Source organism: Aquarana catesbeiana, linkage group LG07 (genome assembly GCF_042186555.1).
Source record: "Aquarana catesbeiana isolate 2022-GZ linkage group LG07, ASM4218655v1, whole genome shotgun sequence".
NCBI lineage: Eukaryota > Metazoa > Chordata > Amphibia > Anura > Ranidae > Aquarana > Aquarana catesbeiana.
Window position 1 is genome coordinate 325,402,240 of NC_133330.1, and position 26,111 is coordinate 325,428,350.

The following is a 26,111-nucleotide window of genomic DNA, read 5'->3' on the forward strand; positions in this document are numbered from 1 at the left end:
ACATGGTACCCCTACCCATTCACCTAGGCAAAAAAGTGTCAATAAAAAACACAGTACACAGGTTTTTAAAAAATTTATTAGGCAGCTCCGGGGTCTTCTTCCGACTACGGGGGTCTTCTTCCGACTTCGGGGGTCTTCTTCCGACTTCGGGGGTCCTCTTCCGACTTCGGGGGTCCTCTTCCGACTTCGGGGGTCTCTCCGGCGTCTTCTCCCGGTGTCCGCATCTTCTGCCGGCTCCACCGCTATCTTCTGCCGCTCTCTTGCCAGCGGTGTTTCGGACTTCTGGATCGTCTTCTTCCCTCTTCTCTTCCAGAGATGTTGACACGACGCTCTCTCCAGCTGCAATGGTCTCTGAACCGGGTGATGACCACGCCCCCTTATGACGCCACAGTCCCAGCATGCCCCGGGACAGTGACCTCATAAGGGGGCAGGGTCACCGCCTATATAAGTCCATTGCGGAGCGTTCAGAGACCATTCCAGCTGGAGAGAGCGTTGTGTCAACATCTCTGGAAGAAAAGAAGAAGGCAGAAGTCCGGGCCACCGCTAGCAATTGAGCTGCAGAAGATAGCGGAGGAGCCGGCAGAAGATCAGGACACCGGGAGGAGATGCCGGAGAGACCCCCAAAGTCGGAAGAGGACCCCCGAAGTTGGAAGAAGACCCCCGAAGTCGGAAGAAGACCCCGGAGCTGCCTAATAAATTACTTTAAAAACCTGTGTACTGTGTTTTTTATTGACACTTTTTTGCCTAGGTGAATGGGTAGGGGTACCATGTACCCCATACTCATTCACATAGGGTGGGGGGCCGGGATCTGGGGGCCTGTCGGGAAGAGGCCCTTGTCCTCATCAACATGGGGACAAGGTGCTTTGGGGTGGGGGGGCCCCGCAGGGTGCCCCCCATGCCCCAAAGCACCCACCCCCCATGATCAGGGCATGCGGCCTGGTACGGTCCAGGAGGGGGGGCGCTCGCTCGTCCCCACCCCCATTCCTGACCGGCCGTGCTGCGTGCTCGGATAAGGGTCTGGTATGGATATTGGGGGGGACCCCACGCCGATTTTTCGGCGTAGGGGGTTCCCCTTAGATCCATACCAGACCTAAGGGCCTGGTATGCCCCTGGGGGGGAACCCATGCCGGTTTTTTCATTTAAAACTTGGCGCAGCGTTCCCCCTCAGGATTCATACCAGACAGCTGTCAGCACTGCCTGTCACTCATCGCGAAAGGAGAAAAAAGTTTTCCTTTCCCAATCAGTGAGCCAGGCTTGTGCTTTTAAAGTCATACTGAAGTCGTGTCTATATTATTCAGGCACGATTTGCATGCTACTTCAGGGTTTAACATTGAGGTCTATGGAGTACAACTCGCATAGAAGTTGGACCAAAGTAGTGCAGGGACTACTTTCAAGTCGGCACCACTTAAAGTCGTGCCAATATGAATGGTAGTCATTGAAAATCATGGAGAATGACTTGTCATACGATTTTGCAGTACAAAATCGTGGGACAAGTCGTATAAGTGTAAAAGGAGCCTGAGTCAATACTTTGTAGAACCGCCTTTCACTGCAATTACAGCTGCAAGTCTTTTTGGGGATGTCTCTACCAGCTTTGCACATCTAGAGAGTGACATTTTTGCCCATTCTTCTTTGCAAAATAGCTCAAGCTCTGTCAGATTGGATGGAGAGCGTCTGTGATCAGCAATTTTCAAGTCTTGCCACAGATTCTCAATTGGATTTAGGTCTGGACTTTGATTGGGCCATTCTAACACATGAATATGCTTTGATCTAAACCATTCCATTGTAGCTCTGGTTGTATGTTTAGGGTCGTTGTCCTGCTGGAAGGTGAACCTCCGCCCAATTCTCAAGTCTTTTGCAGACTCTAACAGGTTTTCTTCTAAGATTGCCCTGTATTTGGCTCCATCCATCTTCCCATCAACCCTGACCAGCTTCCCTGTCCCTGCTGAAGAAAAGCATCCTCACAACGTGGTGCTGCCACCACCATGTTTCACGGGGGGGGGGGGGGGGGGGGATGGTGTTTCCACGGTGATGTGCAATGTTAGTTTTCCATCACACATAGCGTTTTGCTTTTAGGCCAAAAAGTAAAATTTTGGTCTTATCTGACCAGAGCACCTTCTTCCACATGTTTGCTGTGTCCCCCACATGGCTTCTTGCAAACTGCAAATGGGACTTCTTATGACTTTCTTTCAACAATGGCTTTCTTCTTCCACTCTTCCATAAAGGCCAGATTTGTGGAGAGCACGACTAATAGTTGTCCTGTGGACAGATTCTCCCACCTGAGCTGTGGATCTCTGCAGCTCCTCCAGAGTTACCATGGGCCTCTTGGCCGCTTCTCTGATGAATGTTCTCCTTGCCCGGCCTGTCAGTTTAGGTGTCTTGGTAGGTTTGCAGTTGTGCCATACTCTTTCCGTCTTCGGATGATGGATTGAACAGAGCTCCGTGAAATGTGCAAAGCTTGGGATATTTTTTTATAACCTAACCCTGCTTTAGCTACTTCAGCCCCGGAAGGGTTTACCCCCTTAATGACCAGGCCATTTTTTGCGATACCGCACAACGTTACCTTAGCTGACAATTGCGCGGTTGTGTGACGCTGTACCCAAATAAAATTGATGTCCTTTTTTCCCACAAATAGAGCTTTCTTTTGTTGGTATTTGATCACCTCTGCGGTTTATATTTTTGGCGCTATAAACAAAAAAAGAGTCATAATTTTGAAAAAAAAAACAATATTTTTTTCTGCTACAAAACATACCCAATAAAAAAATGTAAAAAAATATAATTTCTTCATCAGTTTAGGCAAATTTGTATTCTGCTACATATTTTTGGTAAAAAAAAAAATAAGCGTATATTGATTGGTTTGTGCAAAAGGTATAGCGTCTACAAAATAGGGGATAGATTTATGGCATTTTAATAATTTTTTAATTTTTTACTAGTAATGGCGGTGATCTGCGATTTTTAGCGGGACTGCGGCATTGCGACGGACAGATCGGACATCTAACTGACATTTTTGACACTTTTTTGGGAACCAGTGATCAGTGCTAAAAATATGCACTGACATTGTACTAATGGCACTGGTGGGGAAGGGGTCAACAGGGGCGATCAAGGGGTTAAATGTGTTCCCTGGGAGTGTTTACTAACTGTATGGGGGATGGGCTTCCTGGGACAACACACAGATCTGTCTTTTTGCATAGCAGAAAGACAGGATCTCTGTATCATCAAACAGAGATCTGCCTTGTTTACTTTGGCAGATCCCCATTCTGTCTCTGCGGGGAACAATTGCGGGCAGCCTGCGGACATCAAGTTCGCCAGACCCACTAATTGGGTCCCCCGCTGGCCAATCGGTGCGTGCCTCCAGCGGTACGTGTACACGCCCCCAGAACGCCATGTACGAGCGTGATGTACACCTACGGCGATTCGCGCAGCTGAGCCACCCTGCCTCAGTATAACTGCGGCGGCTGGTCGGCAAGTGGTTAAACTTCTCCACAACTTTATCCCTGACCTGTCTGGTGTGTTCCTTGGCCTTCAGAATGCTGTTCACTAAGGTTCTCTAACAAACATTTGAGGGCTTCACAGAACAGCTGTATTCATACTGAGATAAAATTACACACAGGTGGACTCTATTTACTAATTAGATGACTTCTGAAGGCAATTGGTTCCACTAGATTTTAGTTAGGGGTATCAGAGTAAAGGGGGCTGAATACAAATGTACCCCACACTTTTCACATATTTATTTGTAAAAAAAATTGAAAACCATTTATCATTTTCCTTCCACTTCACATTTATGTGCCACTTTGTGTTGGTCTATTACAATGCCCTCTCCACTGTATCCAAAACTGAAAAAAAAAGTTTTGCCTTTAGTTACACTTTAAATAAAAGTAGAGGATAGAATGTCACACTGATAAAAAAAAAAAAAAAAAAATTTTTTTTTTATTTATAAAAACACAAAGAAATCAGAATGTGTATGAAGGCCCCGTGGCTGTAGGGTATCACACCTATGGTTCCATGGCGTCTATTTTCTCTTGAGTTTTTTCCTCTTTCTCCTCAATCTCTGCACATGATCAGTAATTATATATATATTTTTGTTCAATGAAATGTCTGGCATCTGGTTGGTGGATTTGTTTCCTATTATTGGAGTATTTGTGTCTAGCAATGCGTTTTAACTTTGTGTGTATTTCATCTCCCCAATGTATTGTAAACCACATGGGCACTTGATTAAATGAACTACAAAACTCATCTGACAGGTAACGTTACTATTTATGAGTATGATCTTCCCAGAGCAAGGATGGGTGAAGAATTATCCCTTGAAGAGGTTGGAGCATTGAATGCACTTGATATATGGATGCTCATAAATTCAAAATGGTAACTTCACCTACCAGATGAGTTCTGTAGTTTATCTAATCAAGTGCCCATGCAGCTTATATTACATTCGTGAGACAACTCATAAGGTTTTTGAAGGTGCTGCTAGACACAAAGACTCCATTATGAGAAACAAAATGAGCTACCAGTTGCCAGACATTATTAATGAACAAAAAAACTCTGTTTCCCAGCTAAGTTATATAATTATCGATCATGTGCAGAGATTGACAGGGGCGATGGGGGGGGGGGGGGGGGGGCGAATTGGGTTTAGAGAAAAAAAACCTCAAAAGATAAGAGAAGGAATAAATCCAAGGTCTGATACCACACCATACAGCCAAGGGGCCTTAACCACTTCAGCCCCGGAAGGATTTTCCCCCTTCCTGACCAGAGCACTTTTTGCGATACGGCACTGCGTCGCTTTAACTGACAATTGCGCGGTCGTGCGACGTTGTACCCAAACAAAATTGACGTCCTTTTTTTCCCACACATTGAGCTTTCTTTTGGTGGTATTTGATCACCTCTGCGGTTTTTATTCTTTGCGCTATGAACAAAAAAAGAGCGACAATTTGGGAAAAAAGCAATATTTTTTACTTTTTGCTATAATAAATGTCCCCAAAAAATATATTAAAAAAACTAACTTCTTTCTCAGTTTAGGCTGATATGTATTCTTCTACATATTTTTGGTAAACAAAAGTCACAATAAGCGTATTTTGATTGGTTTGCGCAAAAGTTATAGCGTCTACAAAATAGGGGGTAGATTTATGGTATTTTTATAATAATTTTTTTTTTATTAGTAATAGCGGCGATCTGCGATTTTTATCATGACTGCGACATTATGGCGGTCACATCGGACACTTTTGACACTATTTTGGGACAATTGTCATTTATACAGCGATCAGTGCTATAGAAATGCACTGATTACTGTGTAAATGACACTGGCAGGGAAGGGGTTAAACACTAGGGGGCGATCAAGGGGTTAAGTGTGTCCTAGGGAGTGATTCTAACTGTAGGGGGGATTGGTTACCACTGACATGACAGCGCTCACCGCTCCTGATGACAGGGAGCAGTAGATCCCTGTCATGTCACTAGGCAGAATGGGGAAACGCCTTGCATCTCCCCGTTCTGCCGCTCCGTGACGCGATCGCGGGACACCGGCGGACATCGAGTCCGCAGGACCCGCGGTCACTGAGTACACGGCGCGCCCACAATGCTGCGATTTAAAGGGGATGTACCTGTACGCCCATTTGCCCAGCTCTGCCATTGTGCCAACGTACATCGTCGTATGCTGGTCGGCATGTGGTTAAAGCGGAGTTCCACACAGAATTTTAATTTTTTTTTTAAAAGGTAATCCGTTCTATTAAACAATTTAAAACACTATTAATCCATATTATTAATGAAATCATTGCTCAATTCCCGTTTTTTTTTATAGTACTTACATTTTATTTCTTCTCTGCCTCTGCAGAGCGCTTCCATCTCTAGTGTGGGCATGTGAAGCCGACTAGCATTCTCTTCCTGGATATGGTGATGCTGGATACAGCATGCACCTCCCGTTCTCGCGCGTGCGCCGTTTACACGGGGTGCGGGGAAAGGATTATTATGTTGTTGCCATAACAACGGTCGTCGAAGGAGGAAGTACCCCCTTGGAAGTGCACAGTGGTTTTGCTTTTAGTAAATAAACCCCAGACTGTGCACTTTGCAAGTGCAGTTGCTCCAGAGTTTAGTAAATGAGGGGAAGCTCTGCTGACTGTCATCATCCAATCATGTGCAAGCAAAAATGCTTTTTTTTTCCTTGCATTTGATTGGGTATTCGCAAAGTGCAGCTTTGCCTCATTTAATAAGCTCTGGAGCAACCGCACTTTGCAGAGTGCAACCGTACTTGCAAAGTGCACAGTTTATTTGCCTTTAGTAAATGAACCCTTTTTTTCCATATTATCTAGCTGGATTCTAAATATTTTTATTATTATTATTATGTTATTATTATTACACACGATTTATATAGCGCCTACAATGTAGAGGGGGGGACAGCACAATTACAGTACAGTTCAATACAGAAGGAACAGGAGGGCTCTGCTCGTAGAGCTTACATTCTAAAGGGAGGGGGTGGTGGTACAAAAGGTAATAGATGTGGGGAATGATTTGATGGGGGTGGCTCGGGGACAGTTGTTAGGTGGGTGTGGGATAGGCTTACCTGAATAAGTATATAAATAAATAAAATCCCTGAATTAAATAAATTAAAATTAATTGGTGCTGCACTCCCTCCATCCTTTACTTATATAACATAATAGCATTCATAAAATATTTTTTTATTTCTTTTTTTTTTTTTTTTAACTTTTTTTTTTTACATTTATTTTGTTTTTGCATACATACACAAGGTTTTGGAAAAAAAAAAAAAAACAGTGCCTTACCCCTCCAGCTGACACTGCTGCATCTATTAGACCTTGCAGAGATGTTTGTATTTGGTGCAGTTGAAGTATTCTCTCAGGCACTCTCTCCGTTTAAGAGCCCATTTTTCTCTTTATGCATCCATAGGGCCAATTACAAACACAGCTGCATCGGCCTGAGTGCGTATAAACGGGGGAGGAGGAGATCTTACCATTACGGAGGTTGCGCTATGGCTGTATATATACATGTCCATGATAAATAAATGTGTAAATAAAAATGGGGTAAAAAATTTGGCAGCGAAAGGATAAAACACCACACCACTAATATATCACATGCATGCTTATTGCAGTACCGGAAGCTGTTGTATAATTCGGACTGCCCACAACTAACATCCCCATAAATCACAGACTGACTTTTCAAACACTCATAGCCATATAAATAAAAAAAAAACTTTCCGACATATGAGATATTTTGCATTACATTAACACTTATTGCCGTACTGAACACACTTCATTGTGCTAAAGTCTCTTCAGATTGTACACTAAGCATCGGGGCCGGGGCAAGGGGTGGGCAGGATGGGCGGCTGCCCTGGGTACTGAGGTATCATGTGAGGTGGGAAGGGGACGCCACAAGGAGATGGGGGGGGGGGGGATTTGTGTTGGAAGGGGAAATTTGAGGGGCGACAGGGGGTAAGTATTGTTCTAAGAGTGGAAATTTGGGGGGCTAAGAATGGTGATTTAGAGGGATTTGTGAGAGGGGGGGGGGGATGGGGTTAAGAAGATTTGTGCTAGGAGGGGGGATTTGAGGGGAATTTGTGAGGGGAGGGGGAACTTTTAAGTGTGTGTGTGTGTGGGGGGAGATGTGTACTAGAAGGGGAAATTTTGGTGGTAGAGGATTTGTGCTACGGGGTGATTTTTTTTTTGGGGGGGGCATTTGAGCTGGGGGGATTTGCTCACCTTCATGCATTCCCTGTATTAAGGTGAAAAAAAAAACGCCCCTCTATCTGTTCCCCCACCCCCCCCATGCCTTACAATTACCTGGCTCTTGTCACATAGGCTGTCACTGCTGTCAGTCAAACTTCTTTAACCACTTACAGGCTGGAAGATTTGGCTGCTTAATGACCAGGCCATTTTTTGCGAAACGGCGCTACATCACTTTAAGTGACAATTGCGCGGCCGTGCGACGCTGTACCCAAACAAAATTGACGTCCTTTTTTTCCCACAAATAGAGCTTTTGTTTGGTGGTATTTGATCACCTCTGCAGTTTTTATTTTTTTGCGTTATAAACAAAAAAAGAGCGACAATTTTGAAAAAAAACAATATTTTTTACTTTTTTCTATAATAAATATCCCCAAAAATGTTTTTAAAAAACGAATTTCTTCCTCAGTTTAGGCCAATATATATTCTTCTACTTCTTCTACTAAAAAAAATCACAATAAGCATTGATTAATTCGCGCAAAAGTTATAGCGTCTACAAACTATGGGAAAGATTCATGGCATTCATGGCATTTTTATGGCATTTTTATTATAATATTTTTTTTTTTTACTAGTAATGGTGGTGATCTGCAATTTTTAGTAGTACTGTGACATTGCAACAGTCAGATCGGACACTTTTGACACATTTTGGGACCATTGACATTTATACAGCGATCACTGCTATAAAAATGCACTAATTATAAAATGTCACTGTCAGGGAAGGGGTTAACACTAGGGGGCGAACAACGGGTTAAATGTGGGTTCCCTAGGTGCATTTTAACTGTGAGGGGATAGGACTGACTGGGGGAGGAGACATATCGTTGTTCCTACTTAGTAGGAACAAACGATATGTCTCTTTTCTCCTGACAGAACAGGGATTTGTGTGTGATTGCACGCAATCACGTGTGGCCGGCGGCGATCGTGCCTGCCAGCCACGCGTATCGGGTTCCCCGCCGTGCAGCGGGCGTGCATGAGCTCCTCCAGCGGCGCATGCGCGCTTGCTATCACCCTCAAAGGTACAGACGTACCTATATGGCAATTCGTGGGAATGAACCACTTTGCCGCCGTATATCACCGTGAGCTGGTCGGCAAGTAGTTAAGAAGGGCTCGGGACGTGGTTTCCTGGCACTGTGTCTTTGGATATACACAGCCCGGATCAGGAGTCTGTGCGCACAGGTGCCCCCTTATAACCTGGCTTGCTAAGGTAACATCTGGAGCAGGGAGAAGCAGACAGAGCAAGGGATTGCCAAAAAGGAGGTAAGGGATCATTGCATAGACAAAAAGATTATCATTTAATATCATTTTAAGATTTATCAAATCTACAGACAACCATACAGGTTATGGTGAGAAGGGACTAAGGCAAGCCAAAGGTGAAAGGAAAGAAAATCGCTCAATTTCACTGACTGTGTTCAGGGCCGTCTTTACTATTGATTGGGCCCTGGGCAAAAAAAATTCTTGGGCCCCCCCCTCCCATGCAAATTGTCTCTCCACCCCAACATTCTAAAAAACAAAACACACACGTAAACTTATGTATTGTATTGTAACTGTACTGTCTGCCCTCATGTTGTAAAGCGCTGCACAAACTGTTGACACCATATAAATCCTGTATAATAATAATAATAATGATGGGGGGAAGAGATAGAGAAGTCCAGGATTATGGGTGGGGGGGGGGGGGATACGGGAGTCCAGGATGATTGGGGGGGAGAGATGGGGGAGTTCAAGATGATGGCGGGAAGGGGGAGATAGGAGTCCAGGATGACACACGGGGATTGGGGGTGTGTACTTTGAGGTGTTTGTATCATGCAGGGCACAGAAAAAAATCAGCACAAGGGGCAGTACTTGCATATCCCCCTCCCTCCCGCAAAGTTACCATCTATTGGTCACCTCTGTACCCCCTCATGTCCACCTCTGTACCCCCTCACCACCTCTGTTCCCCCGTCCACCTGTGTTCACCTCTGTACCCCCCATGTCCACCTTTGTACCCCTTCCACCTCTGTACCCCCCATGTTCATCTCTGTACCCCCCCCATGTCCACCTCTGTACCCCTTCCACCTCTGTACCCCCCATGTCCATCTCTGTACCCCTTCCACCTCTGTACCCCCCATGTCCATCTCTGTACCCCTTCCATCTCTGTACCCCCCATGTCCATCTCTGTACCCCTTACACCTCTGTACCCCCCCGTCCACCTCTGTACATCCCCATGTCCACCTTTGTACTCCCGTCCACCTCTGGGTTCATCTCTGTATCCCCCCCATGTCCACCTCTATACCCCCCCATGTCCATCTTTGTACCCCCGTCCACCTATGTTCACCTCTGTCCCCCCTCATGTCCACCTCTGTACCCCCTCATGTCCACCTCTGTACCCCCGTCCACCTGTGTTCACCTCTGTACCCCCCATGTCCACCTTTGTACCCCTTCCACCTCTGTACCCCCCATGTTCATCTCTGTACCCCCCCCATGTCCCCCTCTGTACCCCTTCCACCTCTGTACCCCCCATGTCCATCTCTGTACCCCTTCCACCTCTGTACCCCTTCCATCTCTGTACCCCCCCATGTCCACCTCTGTACCCCTTCCACCTCTGTACCCCCCATGTCCATCTCTGTACCCCTTCCACCTCTGTACCCCCCCCCCGTCCACCTCTGTACATCCCCATGTCCACCTTTGTACTCCCGTCCACCTCTGGGTTCATCTCTGTATCCCCCCCATGTCCACCTCTGTACCCCCCCATGTCCATCTTTGTACCCCCGTCCACCTATGTTCACCTCTGTCCCCCCTCATGTCCACCTCTGTACCCCCTCATGTCCACCTCTGTACCCCCGTCCACCTGTGTTCACCTCTGTACCCCCCATGTCCACCTTTGTACCCCTTCCACCTCTGTACCCCCCATGTTCATCTCTGTACCCCCCCCATGTCCCCCTCTGTACCCCTTCCACCTCTGTACCCCCCATGTCCATCTCTGTACCCCTTCCACCTCTGTACCCCTTCCATCTCTGTACCCCCCCATGTCCACCTCTGTACCCCTTCCACCTCTGTACCCCCCATGTCCATCTCTGTACCCCTTCCACCTCTGTACCCCCCCCCCGTCCACCTCTGTACATCCCCATGTCCACCTTTGTACTCCCGTCCACCTCTGGGTTCATCTCTGTATCCCCCCCATGTCCACCTCTGTACCCCCCATGTCCATCTTTGTACCCCCGTCCACCTATGTTCACCTCTGTACCCCCTCACCACCTCTGTTCCCCCATCCACCTGTGTTCACCTCTGTACCCCCCATGTCCACCTCTGTACCCCTTCCATCTCTGTACCCCCCCATGTCCACCTCTGTACCCCTCCCACCTCTGTACCCCCCATGTCCATCTCTGTACCCCTTCCATCTCTGTACCCCCCATGTCCACCTCTGTACCCCCCATGTCCACCCCTCACTTCTGTACCCCCCCCCCCCCCATGTCCACCTCTGTGCCAGCAATTCTCTGCAGTCTGCACATATGGATCCCCTGCCCCTTCTCTCCACGTTGTTCTTTCTTACCTGGTCACACGGCGGTGCAACACAGTCTCCGCCTATCAGACCCAGCACACAGCCAGAAAACTTCACTCGGCTGTGTGCTACACAGGTCTGCCAGGCGGGAGTGGGGGCGGGAGGAACACAGAGTGCCGCTCTCGCTCTGTCATTGACTCTGGTGCGCAGCTCCTGACAGAGGGAGAAGCGGGACGAGCGGGCTCAAACACATGAAGCCCGCAGCTGTCCCGCTCTCCTGTATAATTAATTTAGCCGCTTGGGAGAGCAGGGGGGATCGGCTCCCCCCGCTACTCCGCAAAAACTGCGGGCAGCGCAGGGCTTAAGTGGCAGCTGCTTTGGGCCCCACAGCAATGACAGGGCCCAGGGCAACTGCCCCTTTTGCCCTGCGTTAAAGACGGCCCTGACTGTGTTGATGGGGGAATACCTCTTGCAAGGCTATTGTGTTCTGCCGGAGGGGGTTTGATGTTATGGCGCGTAGAGCCTTCCCTGCTGGCAGAACACAATGATTACTGCTGGTGGCAGTAATTGCATTCAGAAAATCCAACAGGCTGGTGTACTGAAGTTGGCTGATGGATCGATTTCTTTACAATTAACCTGCCCATAGGTGGATCAAATCTTGCCTGGTCCCAGCAGAACCAGCTGATATTCAATCCATGGTCAGCTAAAAGGAATTAAATAAACAGCCCTCCAACCAAAGCAATGCGTATATTTACTTCACGTGGTTTTCAAACACTGCACTGATGATGGCCAAGATGCCTGAAACAGCTGTAAGCAGTTACACACTCCTGTCTCCACACTGTAGGTCTCTTGTACCTACTACCTTCTAGTCGATTCCAGGGGTGGAATCCTGGTGACAGTTACAGCAAAGAGTTTTAGGAGACCACTGGAGTTTCTGACCCATCTCCACCATCAGGAGATCTTGTGAAGAACAACTGTTACTTATATTTCTCACCCTGCAAGAGCTACCTTCACCTACCAAAGGGTATCATAACAATGGGTGACAGTGCTGTGCCCTGCTATTGGGTAAAAAGAGTTTATGACCCAAGATTCCCATCCAGGTAGGTTGAGGGGCTCCAGTGGGTCGGTTTAATTTAGAGGAAACTGTTTTTTCAGTTTCCTCATCATTTGGTAAAACTCAGTTTGGGACCTGGAGCCTGGAGGTTTCTTAGAGATCTAGGAGGGATGAAATCTCCAATCCTGAGTCCTGGTTTTGTGAACCACCAGCACATTAATCGGACAAGTGTGTGCTGGGCTTTTAGGAATGACCTGACTAGGGTTCTGGGCTCCACCCCGACAGACAGAGGAGGTCTTTACCCAGGAGGGCTCCAACTAGGAGAGGTGGGAGCCAGGAAAGGAAGGGGCTACTAAGTGTATGGTCCAAGCGTGTGTGAAGACTGTAAGAGACAGACAAGGGCCTATAGAGTAAAGCCAGAGGAGCAGTAATAAATGCGTAAGCCAGGAGCCTGAATGTCATTTGTTTTCTGGTGAAAGAGCAATGCTGAATACCCCGGTGAGGGAAATTCATGTTTTGTGTTTTTCTGGAACTTCCTTTTAATAGAGTTGGGCAAGAAAGGCCTTCAAAAAAGCCCTTTTTTGTTTTTTTCTATGGATGTGGCAATTGAGTGGTGTATTCTATAAAGCGCCTAAAAAAGCAGAAAAGTGAGTGGTTATGTCCTTAAAGTTTTACCATTTGACGTTAGCTCTCACAACTGATAGTCAAAATATGTTTTTCTTGGACTACTTGGACTTACACACATGTTCAAAGAAAACAAGACAACTTAAAAGAAAGCAAACCCAGGGTTGCATTCATAGTGTGTCCTCTTCCCTAGGTACCTCCACCATTGCCTTACAGTGAAGTCAACCCCTTAGAGGTGTAGATGTAAAAGTCGGGCCTTCTGATCACTGCACATGAAAGCACGCGGCAGTAGGCCTCATTGTTTTATGTGTTCACCTAGTAAGAAATCTATTGATTAATACTACACGCTTAGCAGATGATACTGTGAAATTGTCAGAGATTTCCTCACGTTGAAGATAATGGTCCGAACGGGAGAATTTACATGAGGTTTTAATAAGGGGCTTGATGAATAGCACCGAGGTGTGAGATAGATCTGCACAATTAATCAAGCCTCTGGAAACATAACCTGTCTGAGGGTAATATGAAGACAGATTTTTCTCACATCTCCAAGGTTCACGCAGGCTTCTGGCAGATTGTCTTGTTAGTCACGTAGAAGCACGGCTAAGGGAGGCAGCTGGACAATCAACATATCAATTTAGAGAGGAGCGGTTTATGAGGCTGCTGTGTATTATCCATGAGCATTGCCAGGTAAGAGTCCCACAGCTTTCTTCAAGGAGAATAACAAGTCTAAGGCTCGATTCACACCTATGCATGTTGCTTTTGAGTGTTTTTGGAGGGTTTTTTTTCATGCTTGGCAGGTTTTTGAGCCGCGTTTTTGCCGCGTTTTTGCCGCGATTTGCGTTTTGCGTTTTTTTTTTTTTCATTTTTTTTTACAGTCTTAAAAAAAAATTACAAAAAAAAAAAAAAACGTCAAAAACGCACCAAAAACGCACCAAAAACGCACCAAAAACGCATCAAAAACGCTGCAAAAACGGTGCACTTGCGTTTTTGATGCTTGTCCATTGAAAACCATTACATGCAAAACGCTGCTTTTTGCATGAAAAAAAGTCCCCGACCCTTTCCAAAAACGCAGAGATACAAAAAAGCATTGATGTGAACATGTTCCATAGGAACCCATGTTAAAAAATTCCCGTGCATTTCTGCAAAATGCAAAATGCATCAAAAAACGCGCTAGTGTGAATGGGGCCTAAACACAGGCAGCCATGCTGGAAGCTGTACTTCATTTGGTAGAATCTTCAAAATGACTGCTGCTGTTTCAGATAAATGAAAGGCAAACTTTAAAGATCTGCTTGAGCCCGGGCTCACACCTATGCGAATTAGATGCGGCTTACACCGCATCTAATTCGCAGGACATTTTAAAATACATTCATATGAATGTATCTGGTTCACATATGTGCGTTGCATTCGCACTGCGCATTGCACAAAAAACGTGTGCGTTTTTTGGGCATTGCGGTGCAAACTACAAGCCTATTATCTCCTATGGGAACGCATCTGATTCGCAGATGCATTGCGTTCTGAACAAGGATTTTCTCTTTCTCCTCACTACACCTCCCCCTCTCCCCCCCCCCTCCCTCCCCCTCTCCCTGCTCTCTAATCCTGAGCAAAAACGCAATGAATCCGTTGAACAGGAGATTGTTATCTCCCCAGTGAAACCTGAGCTTCAATTCGCACCGCACATGTGTGAAACCAGGCTTAAAGCTTGCCATATACCAGTATAAGTTTGTTCTAACATTTGTATGGAAATTCTGAAAAATCATTCTTTCGATTTTATAATTATGGAGTTAACTAATTTAAAGGAGAAGTCCAGCCAAAGCTTGTTCGATCGTTCAGTTTTCAGTGCAGAGGCGCCTAGGGGACAGATGCAGCATCGAACCGATGTTGCATCCACCGAGGTAAGTATGAATCTATTTTACTTCTCTTTTAATTCCAAAGCCTATGAAATTTCACCTAGCCCTCCTACTTAAATGTAATCCCAGATGTGGGACATGCTCATTATATTATGTGAAGCAACCTCTAGCTAGCTGCTAGTGTACATGGTTGAAAATGAGGCCTGGATTGAATCTGGGTCAGGGCTGAGTGACTCAGGGAGACTGGATGACTCAGCAAGCAGCACCTCTGGTAACGCCCATGCTCTCTGGAACCTTGGAGAAGCTTCCAGAAATAGAGGGTGGAGTCTAGGAGGAGCTGCTTAGAATATTGATGAGGACCCCAGCCAATTCTCAGCAAAATGGGCTGGCAAGGGGCAGGCACCTCAAAAAAACTCATGGGTCATGCCAGCAGGGGTGGAAGATAGAGAAGGAGTACTGAGACATTTGTTGGTGGCCCTTGAGGGTGCCCCCTAGTCTGGGGGGGGGTGGGTTTGGGCCTGGGGCTCAGACTCTGGTTGGACCCTCTACAACACACAGAGGAAATCCTTCCTGGAGGCACGGGAGCAAGGAGAGGACAGCAGAAGCAGGTCAGCTTGTCCAGGAGTTCTCCAGAGGACACGGCCAGATGGGCTGGTGAGTGAGCAGTCTGGGAGGAATGTGGTGTCAGTCTGGGAGGACTGCAGAGAAGTAGCCAGGAGGGCTAGTGAAAGGGGCAGCTGCAGCCAGGTGGGATGGCAGCGCCTGAAGAGGTGGTGCTGGGATCAGTAGCCACAGGCATTGTACTGTAAAGCTGGACACTGACTTTTTGCTATAAACAAAAAGGGGGACTTGGGTTCCTGCCTGCAAAGGGCTATCACTTTTAAATCTGACTAAGTGCATTTGTCAGATCCACAAAACAGTGTGCCAGTGGAGTTCTGCAAGCAAACTACTGCTGGAGGAAGAGAAGGAGTGTATATAGACCAGTGTTTCTCAACTCCAGTCCTCAAGGCGCACCAACAGGTCATGTTTTCAGGATTTCCCTCAAATGAAAAGGCTGTGGTATTTACTAAGGCAGTGAAACTGATCAAATCACCTGTGCAAAATAATGGGAAATCCTGAAAATATGACCTGTTGGTGCGCCTTGAGGACTGGAGTTGAGAAACATTGATATAGACTGTATATAGGAGTATATATATATATATATATATATATATATATATATATATATATATATATATATATATATATATATATATATATATATATAAGTTGTCCCTGAAGTTGTCTGAAGTCAAGTGGGTATCCCATAATACCCCTACCCCCCATCCAAGTTTTATCCTCTCAATAACTATAAAAAAGTGCTGGACTGTTTTCTGACTCTGAGTGTGGAAATTCGGTGTGCCTGGCTGTGCAGGGTGGGGGATCCTTTTTCACCTGCGGCTCCTATGTGGGGTGCACTACACATGTATATTTTTTCCACAACAAATAACAGATTCACAGTAAGAATTTTGTTCAATTGAGAAAAAATTTCCATCCTGTTCCTTCGAATTTTCTTGCGCCTACAGTTGAAAATGAGAGTTGATATGACCCCACTAACCACTAGAAAATAGAACAAATGCTCCCAAAATGAAAATTTTCTAATCACACAAAAGGGGGACGTATGGTCAAATGAAAGTGTCACTAAACCCACATCATAAAAAACTATCAATAAATGGTGTATTACATGCTGTTTACACTCAGTCACTATGAGATTCGTTTTCTGTATTCTGCAAAAACCCTGGTTGATCCTTCTGCTCTCTATCTTCCCCTTATGTTCATGTCCCCCAATAAGCTAGGGATTTTGCAGCTGTGGGGGAAACTCTGCACATGCTCAGTTTTCAGTGAGTTTCTATGCTAAGCGTTTCCTCCCTATCACATCTGAGCAGCCTATGTGAGTATAGAGTTACCTATGTGTCTATGTGCTTCCGGAAAGTATTCACAACACTTCACTTTTTCCACATTTTGTAATGTAATTTATCCCAAAATGGATTAAATTTATTATTTTCCTCAAAACTCTACAAACAATACTCCATAATGACAATGTGAAAGAAGTTTGTTTGAAATCTTTGCGAATTTATTAAAAATAAAAAATGAAAGAATCACATTGACATAGGTAGTCACAATCTTTGCCATGACACTCAAAATTGAGCTCAGGTGCATCCTGTTTCCACTGATCATCCTTGAGATGTTTCTACAACTTGATTGGAGTCCACCTGTAAATTCAGTTGATTGGACATGATAGGTCCCACAATTAACATGGCAGAGTACAAAGTCATGAAGTCCAAGGAATTGTCTGTAGGCACAGATCTGGGAAAGGGTACAGAAAAATGTCTGCAGCATTGAAGGTCCCAATGAGCACAGTGGCCTCCATCATCCATAAATGGAAGAGGTTTGGAACCACCAGGACTCTTCCTAGAACGGGCAGCCAGGCCAAACTGAGCTATCAGGGGAGAAGGGCCTTAGTCAGGGGGGTGACCAAAAAAACGATGGTCACTCTGAGAGAGCTCCAACGTTTCTCTGTGGAGTGAGGAGAACCTTCCAGAAGAACAACCATCTCTGCATCACTCCACCAATCAGGCCTGTATGGTTGAGTGGACAGACGGAAACCACTCATCAGTAAAAGGCACATGACAGACTGCAGGAGTTTGCCAAAAGGCACCGGAAGGACTCTCAGACCAAGAGAAACAAAATTCTCTGGCCTGATGAAACAAAGATTGAACTATTTGGCTTGAATGGCAAGTGTCATGTCTGGAGTAAACCAGGCACCACTCATCACCTGGCCAATACCATCCCTACAGTGAAGCATTGTGGTGGCAGCATCATGCTGTGGGGATGTTTTTCAGTGGCAGGAACTGGGAGACTAGTCAGGATCGAGGGAAAGATGAATGCAGCAATGTACAGAGACATCCTTGATGAAAACTTGCTCCAGAGCACTCTGGACATCAGACTGGAGCGAAGGTTCATCTTCCAACTGGACAATGACGCTAAGAACACAGCAAAGGTAACAATGGAGTGGCTACGGGACAACTCTGTGAATGTCCTTGAGTGGCCCAGCCAGAGCCCAGACTTGAACCTCATTGAACATCTCTGGAGAGATCTGAAAATAGCTGTGCACTGACACTCCCCATCCAACCTGATGGGGTCTGAGAGGTCCTGCAAAGAAGAATGGGAGAAACTGCCCAAAAATAGGTGTGCCAAGCTTGTAGCATCAAACTCAAAAAGATGAAAAGGATGTGAATACTTGTACATGGGATTGTGTTAATTTTTTTATTTTTAATACATTTGCAAAGATTTCAAACAAACTTCTGTCATGTTGTCATTATGGGGTATTGTTTGTAGAATTTTGAGGATAATAATGAATTTAATTCATTTTGGAATAAGACTGTAATGCCCTGTACACACGACCAGTCTTGCCGTCGGAATAAACTCCGAAGGTTTCTCAGACGGAATTCCGCTCAAGCGGTCTTGCCTACACACGGTCACACCAAAGTCCGACCGTCCAGAACGCGGTGACCTACAACACGTACGACTGGACTAGAAAAAGAAAGTGCAATAGCCAGTAGCCAATAGCTTCCGTCTCGTACTTGCTTCAGAGCATGCGTTGTTTTTGGTCCGTCGGAACAGCATACAGACGATCGGTTTTCCCAATAGGAATTGGTTCCGTCGGAAATATTTAGAACATGTTTAATTTCTTGGTTTGTCAGAATTTTCGAAAAAAAAGTCAGATGTGGCCTACACACGATCGGAATAGACAATAAAAAGCTTCCGTCTGACTTTTTCTGTCGGACATTCCGCTCGTGTGTACGCGGCTTAATATAACAAAATGTGGACAAAGTGAAGCGCTGTGAATGCTTTCCGGATGCACTGTATACACAGTGGTAAATTACAGTCCACTCCCTCCCTCTTCCTCCATGCCCATTAACCATCTAAACACAATGGGGGTGGGATATTACAGCTTGATTCACCTCCGTACACACGGGCCGAATATCGGGCAGTATTGGCTGGTTCAATAGAAACCAGACGACGTTCGGCCCATGTGTACGGCAGCTGGTCCGACAGAAGCTGGCCTAACTTCCGGCTTCTGTCGAAGAAGCATGACCGAAAAAAGTCTGATGATCGGCATCCGATTAGAGCTGACCAGTGTGTTCTGGTGGGCAGTCCCCCTGTCAGAACACAATAGCTCAGGGGGGAGATCGCTGTACTAACATCAGATTGTTAGTACAGTGGACATGTGCAATCCTTTTTTTTTCCAAATTTATTTTGACAAATTCATTAATTCGCAAATATCCAAATTAACCAAAACTCCGTTTAACGAATCTTTTCGAATATTCGTAAATTCATAAATTCGTAAATTCGAATATTCAAAAATTTGAATATTCGAAAATTCATAAATTTGAAACTTCGGAAATTCGAAAATCCGGAAATTCGAAAATTCGGAAAATCGGAAATTCGAAATCCAAAAATGAAATCCAAAAATTTGAAAATCCGAAAATAAGAACAAAAATTCAAAAGAACGAAATGCGAAAATAAGAACGAAAATTCTAAAACCCGAAAAATTCAAAAATCTGAAATAAAAACTAACTAATAATAACTTAACTATCACTTACTATTAAATTATATGGATTGGAAATTCCTTTCAAAATTGGCTGTTAGTGAACCTAATGAATACGGTAATTCGTAACTTCGGACAAATTTGTATTCGTTGCGTTGACTAACAGCCATATTTAAAAGGAAATTCCAATACCTATAATTTAATAGTTAGTTATTATTAGTTAGTAAGCTATTATTTTGAATTTTCCGATTTTCGTTCTTTCGAATTTTTTTGGATTTTCTTTCTTGTTTTCAGATTTTCGAATTTTAACATTTTTGGATTTTCGAATTTCCAAATTTTCAATTTCCGAATTTCCGGATTTTTTTGAATTTCCCGGACTTTCAGATTACCAGATTTTCAAATTTTTGGATTTTTGAATTTACGAATTTCGATCATAATGAATGACCCGAATAATGAATGAAACGAAAACAAACACATTTTTCGGCAGTGCACATGTCTATAGTACAGTATCTCCTCCCAAGCTCTTCAGCCCGCTGGGTTGATTGTAAAAAAAAAAAAAATAATGTATAGTGTGAACTAGGCTTTATTTTAAGACACAGGCTGGAGGGGTGTGACTGGCATAAATCCGCCCACACCATGTTATTTCCACAAAATAATAAAGATTTAATTTCAAATATATATTTGTATGACAATTTAGTATTCCACAGGCAGTTTTTTGTTTTTTTTTTAACATGTGACCAGCAGCAGAGGGCTAGCAGCTCCTCCTACTTATGTTTCCCTGCAGACAGGCTGGGAGAGAGCCGGGTCATGTGACAGCTGTATATTGATTAGGAAAAGAGTACTTAGATGTTTTTTTAATTATAATAATTACAGTGACCTCATCCACATACAGAAAGAGAAGGGACAATGTAAATGAAAGTGTATGTTTAGTATTATTTAGAAAAAAAAAAAAAATAAGCAAGACAAAGGACAGTCTTACCCCACTGCAGCACAACTGCCAGAGCCCATTGTTGGAACATGACTCCAAATTCCAGGAGAATCTGAAAAGAAACACATGTAAAGAATTAACATTGCGCAAGCACCACGCATCACACACAACCTATCAATATTCATCCAGAGTATGCACTTTATTGATTATACCATTTGCTATCAGCGGTTGCAGATAAACAGCGCTGTGAGTGACCCCTGCACCCCCCTCCCCCGCTGGCACCAAACTGCTTAGTATGTTAATCCAGGTGAGTTATGTTTTCTGCACAATGACTGACTTTATATGCTGCACTCGAATCATTTGTATTCATTGGAAAAGTACAGTGCTTAGACAAACGAAATGTATGCAGGGTCATATGTGCAACGTTTGAGAGGGAACATCACCAGAGAAATCCTCCTGGAAACACAAAATACAAAAAACTGAAACATAAATTTCACCGGTAAGTTTATCAAATAGAGGAATTGGCTACATTTACCTATGGCGAGCACCAGCTAGAAGTTTCTAGGGATTGTGGCAAAGAGTGTCAATGTTGCAGCTATAATAGCTGAATGTAGGCACCTCCTGCAGGGTCGATGGCGGAGGTCGGTATGGTATACTGTGCTGCACCAAAAATGCCTTTTAATACCTCACTACAGCCTTGTCAGGATCTCTGTGCTGTCTGGTAAGCTAGGACAAGAGAAGAAACTGGAACCGGGAGACTTCACAATGGAGCAGAGAACATTTCCTCCTCCCCAGCATAGTGAGCTCACTAAGGTGCCAGGGGTTACTTTTAGGTTTAGATGTCCCCTCCTCTTGCAGTAGTTCAAATATCGACCTACCATAAGTCAGTATACACGTTGGTTTATACACACAGATCACCTCTCGTCAGGGGCGGATCCAGGGGGGGGGAGCAACAGGGCAATTGCCCCCCCCAAAAAAACTCTGAATGTTATTGTATCCTCCTCCTGCCGCTCCGCTGCCGGCCCGAGTCTCTCTCTCACATGTGCCGATCAGCGGCGCAGAGAGAGAGACTCGCGTGTGGTACGGGCGGCGGCGGTCACTGTCTGACACTGAAGGAAGTAGGTGGGTGGAGCCTCTTCCCTGCACTCGTTGCTAGACGCCAGGCGGCCCTGGCGTTAGCAACGAGTCTCCGCCCCTGACTGTGTTGGCCCCACCCACCGGCACCCTCCTCCTGGCTCCCTCCATGTTGTCCACACTAAAGTACAGGCTACCACGTGGCAGGCGACATTGGCAAGTGACAATCCGCATGTTGTGGCAGGCGACATTGGCAAGTGACAATCCGCATGTTGTGGCAGGCAACATTGGCAAGTGACAATCCGCATCTTGTGGCAGGCGACATTGGCAAGTGACAATCCGCATCTTGTGGCAGGCGACATTGGCAAGTGACAATCCACATCTGGTGGCAGCCAACAGTGGCAAGTGACATGCTGCATCTGGTGGCAGGCGACGGTAGCAAGTGACACGCTCAGGGCTCCCAATGATTCTGCATTATGGTGAGTTGAACGATTTCATTTTACATTACAATGTAATAATATAAATAATGCGCTTCAATGATTCTGACACCACATCAACCATGGTACTGTGATGATTGAAGCGCCAACACCAGCCATTGCCCCGACAAATTGGCCGCAAAATTTTATGGCAGTGCCCCTCCCGAGCCTAGGCTCCGGATCCGCCCCTGCCTCTCGTGTGATGATGTGGAGGGAGTCGCTCTGCTCCCCATGCCAACAGAGAGTTGGAGACTTTTATCAAGCTGGAACTGGGAGGGGGGCTCGTAATCAAAATCATACAAGGTGTTGGGGATTGGCGGATCATGGACTCAAAACTTGAAAAAAAAATTCACAACCCTATATATCAGCATGTTCCACAATTTTCACACCTTCCATCCCGTTCTTAGACAATAGTATTTGCCTTGGTAGGTGGATCAAAGTTTTGGTGTTTCCTACATGGATATAAATGCTGGGGAATCTTCCTGACAGTTATTAGAACTCAAGAAGTGGCTTGGACAAGCTAAGAAACATCTTCAACATTACAGAAGTCCAGCTGAATGTGACCAACTACTATTAGATATCAACAAGCTGTCCAGAAGTTTTGGTGTGAGGACTATAGGTTGACCAAAAGGAGGGAATGAGTTTAGATTACTGCATTGGAAAGGGACTTCCCCACTAATAAGAGACAGTTGGAAATTATTTTATAAAGTACAAGGTTGTGTCTTTAATACTGGAGTGTTACGTAAAAGAAGTCTGGTAGACTTGGACAGTCAACTGCAACCACTATACTGCATTACCAGAAAGTACAACATGGACTACACACAGAAACTACTCATAAAGACAAATCTTTTCTCCCTATGGTGGCTATGTGTATTTTAATACTATCAGTGTAACTAATTATCATCTAGTTAGTTATTTTTTAGACCAAATTGGCAGAACTGCATAGAGAGAGATCAGGAAGTTTCAAGGTAGCCACCATAGAGGCCCTAACGCAGAACCTTCTATTTCATCAGGAGACAGCTTTACCACCTAAGACCATCAGTAAGTGTATGGCTTAAAAACTTTGACTGTAAGCATCCCAATCTTCCTATCCTTATGGCAATGAAGTATTAAGCTCTGTCACCTACCCAGACCAGCCCAAATGGGACTCCAGCTCAACAGAAATATTCCATTTGGAACTCTGCAAGCTTCTCCTCCAAGTTCATTGGTGCACCTCCATCAATGCTTGCCAGGCTAATCTGGGCAGAATCCCCTTACTGCTTAAAGTACAGCAGCCCCAACTCACACCACCATAAAGCCTTACTGACTAACAAGGCCCAAGGACATGATGAGAAATTGTGAACCTAAATCCTTTTGACTCAAGCCCTTATCCCTATTTATATTATGCCTTAAGCTGATAACTGTCAGGGCTTTGACCTGAGCCCGGGGTCTCTGCTGTGTATGGCAGTGATTCTTCTCGCTGAGTCACCTGAGATGCTGGACTGCTCCATGCCTGATTGCTTAGACAACCTTAGCCTTATGTTTTGCTTCCCGTGAACCTTGAACTCTTTGCTTCTCCCATGAACTTCCTGATTTAAACCATGTCTCTGCACTCTCTGTTTACCAGATTATTGTTCTCTCCAGCAAATACATCACTCTTGTCACTCCTGCTGCCATCTGTATCTCTGCTACCACCCGACCATTGGCTTGTTCCTTGACTGCGCTTCTGCTTAATCCCAACCTGCAACCACGTGTTACCGTCCTTTGGCATGTTTACTGACTATGCTTCTGCTTGATCCTTACCTGCTATATCTGCTACTGGACCCCAGCTTGCTCACCCCCTGGTGAGGCAGTTCTGAGGACCGCGACCTGGTATTAACACACAACGAAACCCATCTCCAAAATTAGGAGCTCTGGTGAATACTGGTTAGTGCTTAGACCCTGCACCTTGGGTGAGCCTGCATCATCTGCCAAGGTGACCTGCTTCTGCACCTATTCAGCTGGTCGGGGGGAGCCGCTCTACTGCTATAGCTACTGGTTTCTAAGCCTGAACTCGGACCATGACAATAACATTTCTGGACTTACTTCCTATTCCCTTCAAATTTTAATAACCAACTAATAATGTCCTACAATAAGGTCCTAAGACTTACAAGCGCAATAAGAACAGACTGTGAAAGCAGTGTGGGGTGTATTCCTCTCATACTATACTGGAATTGAGCATATGATTAGAAGGGTGCTTTAACAACTTCCAACTGTTCATGGTGTGCAACATAAATTATATGTGTTGCCAGCAAACTGACAATCTGATTTCAAGGTGCAAAGTTACTTATTCTCGTGGGATCACATAAAAAAGCAACATTTCGACCTGGGGGGTCCTGGAGGATGGGGCCCACTTTTTGTTACAGGGCCTCAAGTACTTAGCAGTGAGAGCCGCTCAATTATAGAGACTCTCTACTCTCATCCTGGACTTCCCCTCTATAGAGGAGAAGACGAAACTCCAGAGACTGAGCAGTACATAAGAAAATGCAGTTTTTTAAATCTCTTACAAGGACTCACCTTCTGTCCCTTTTAGAGTATCCCTTAACCTGATTCGACTTCTAGACTCACTTCCTATTGCTAGTGTAGCCAGGAGCTGGCTATTATGCTTGCAATTCAGGGACAGTGTGCAGCTTTAATTAATGTAGGGTTGTCTCCCTCTAGTGTTGGCTTGGACTCTATGTGTCATTTCTTTTAAGACTAAACTTAGAGCAGAGCAAAGCATCATGGGATGTGTAGTTCAGAATGCTGAGGTTTCAATTTCCAGCAGGACAGGCTGAACTACCACTACCAGATATCTGAGAAGACAGAAGAGACTGCTGGGAGAGGATATAAAAGAACTGTTTTAGGTATACATCGCCCTCTTGGAACGCCGGCTTGGGTTCTGCCGGCAGGAGCTCTGTGTTAGTGCGAGCTGCTGCTGATTTGTGGCCTGCACAGTGGGGAGTCGTGCAGCTGCATCCAGAGAGACAGCATCGCTTCTCCACTACAGCGGATCGGAGATAGGTTCCAGATCTTCCAGCGACGCCCGTACTCCAGATCCGAGTAGTGTCAGGGCTGGGCTCAGCCCTTCCTTCTCAAAGCTGGCCGCTGAGCTGTCGGCTAATTGCCAGCTCCTTTCTCTCCACAGTGACTCACCTGTTGATGATATCCTGCTTGTCAGTCCTGCCTACTTAAGCCGTCCAGTCCAGAGGATCTCTGCCTTCGATTTGGTCACATCTTTGTTCATGTTAAAGATTTGCTTGGCTGACATTCCCTCTGGCTTCAGATCCTGCTTGCTGTTCTACTTCGCTCATCTCTGGCTCCCTGACGTTTTGGCTTGTCTGACTATCCGTTCTGAACTCTGGCTATGTTTTGACTACGTTTACTCGGTTTACCTTTTTATTATTATGAAACAAGTGTAATTTAACTGTACTTCTGTCTCAGTCTGATTCATGGTTTCTAACAAGTAGGTTGCGGCGTGTTGTGATGGGGTCAGACGCCATTCTCAGAGCCAGGAATCAGGGGGGAGTTCCTGAAAAAACCTTCATCACCTGCATCGCTACTAGCGGGCATTTGCCCATATAGATTCATTAGAACACTGCATATAGACATCATCTACTTAATCCAGCTTTCTGGTACTTGTGGTGCCGCTGAAGTCAGTCTTTACACACTATGAACACTGTATGCAGACATCTATAGCCTATTCACATCTTTATTAACAGCAATCCTGTTGGATACAATACAATTAAAGCCATATGAGGAAAGTTTGAAGTGAAATGCAGATACCCCACAGATCAGCCAACTTTGCTTTATCTTACCATCCAGGATTACTTTATTCATAACGCTGTAAGGCTAGCTTCCAAGGAATAACATACATTCCAACCTTTATATTCTCTCTTTATTTGCTCAAGTGACTAAAGTTATTTAGCACAAAAAGGTCTGCTTTCATTCTCCGGAACTCTATTTAAAGGAGCCAGCCAATTTAGATACATTATTCTGCATAGAGTTCTGTTGTGTTGTATTGATGTTAATGGTCTGTGGGTCGAGGAGACAGAAGTGAGTGAATCTGACATAGAAAATAAAGTATATAAAGAAGAAAGGAGGGCCCACCTACCTTGTGCATTACCAAAAATAAAATGTATCAAAAAGTGTAACAGCAGTAGTCATACTCCAACGGGGGGGGGGGGGGGGGCAGTCCGCCCCGGGTGCCACATTGTGGGGGGGGGGGTGTCGGTGGCATCACTATAGGGGAGCACTCCGCACCCGGGTCGGGTGACACCCGCCAGAGGTGACACCATCCCGAGGGCGGCGAGAGCTCTGGCTCCTCCTTTTGGCA

General features: G+C 45.3%; 1 protein-coding gene across 3 annotated transcripts in view; it reads right to left on the reverse strand.

Annotated features, from left to right (window-relative positions):
• Nucleotides 1-26,111, reverse strand: part of LEPR (leptin receptor) — a 132,216-nt gene that overhangs the window by 64,222 nt on the left and 41,883 nt on the right. For all 3 annotated transcript variants that reach the window (XM_073593793.1, XM_073593792.1, XM_073593794.1), the window contains exon 2: nucleotides 20,280-20,340. In XM_073593793.1, the coding sequence (XP_073449894.1) occupies nucleotides 20,280-20,319 (40 nt within the window). In that variant the 5' untranslated portion in view covers nucleotides 20,320-20,340. The remainder of the gene's footprint in view (nucleotides 1-20,279; nucleotides 20,341-26,111) is intronic.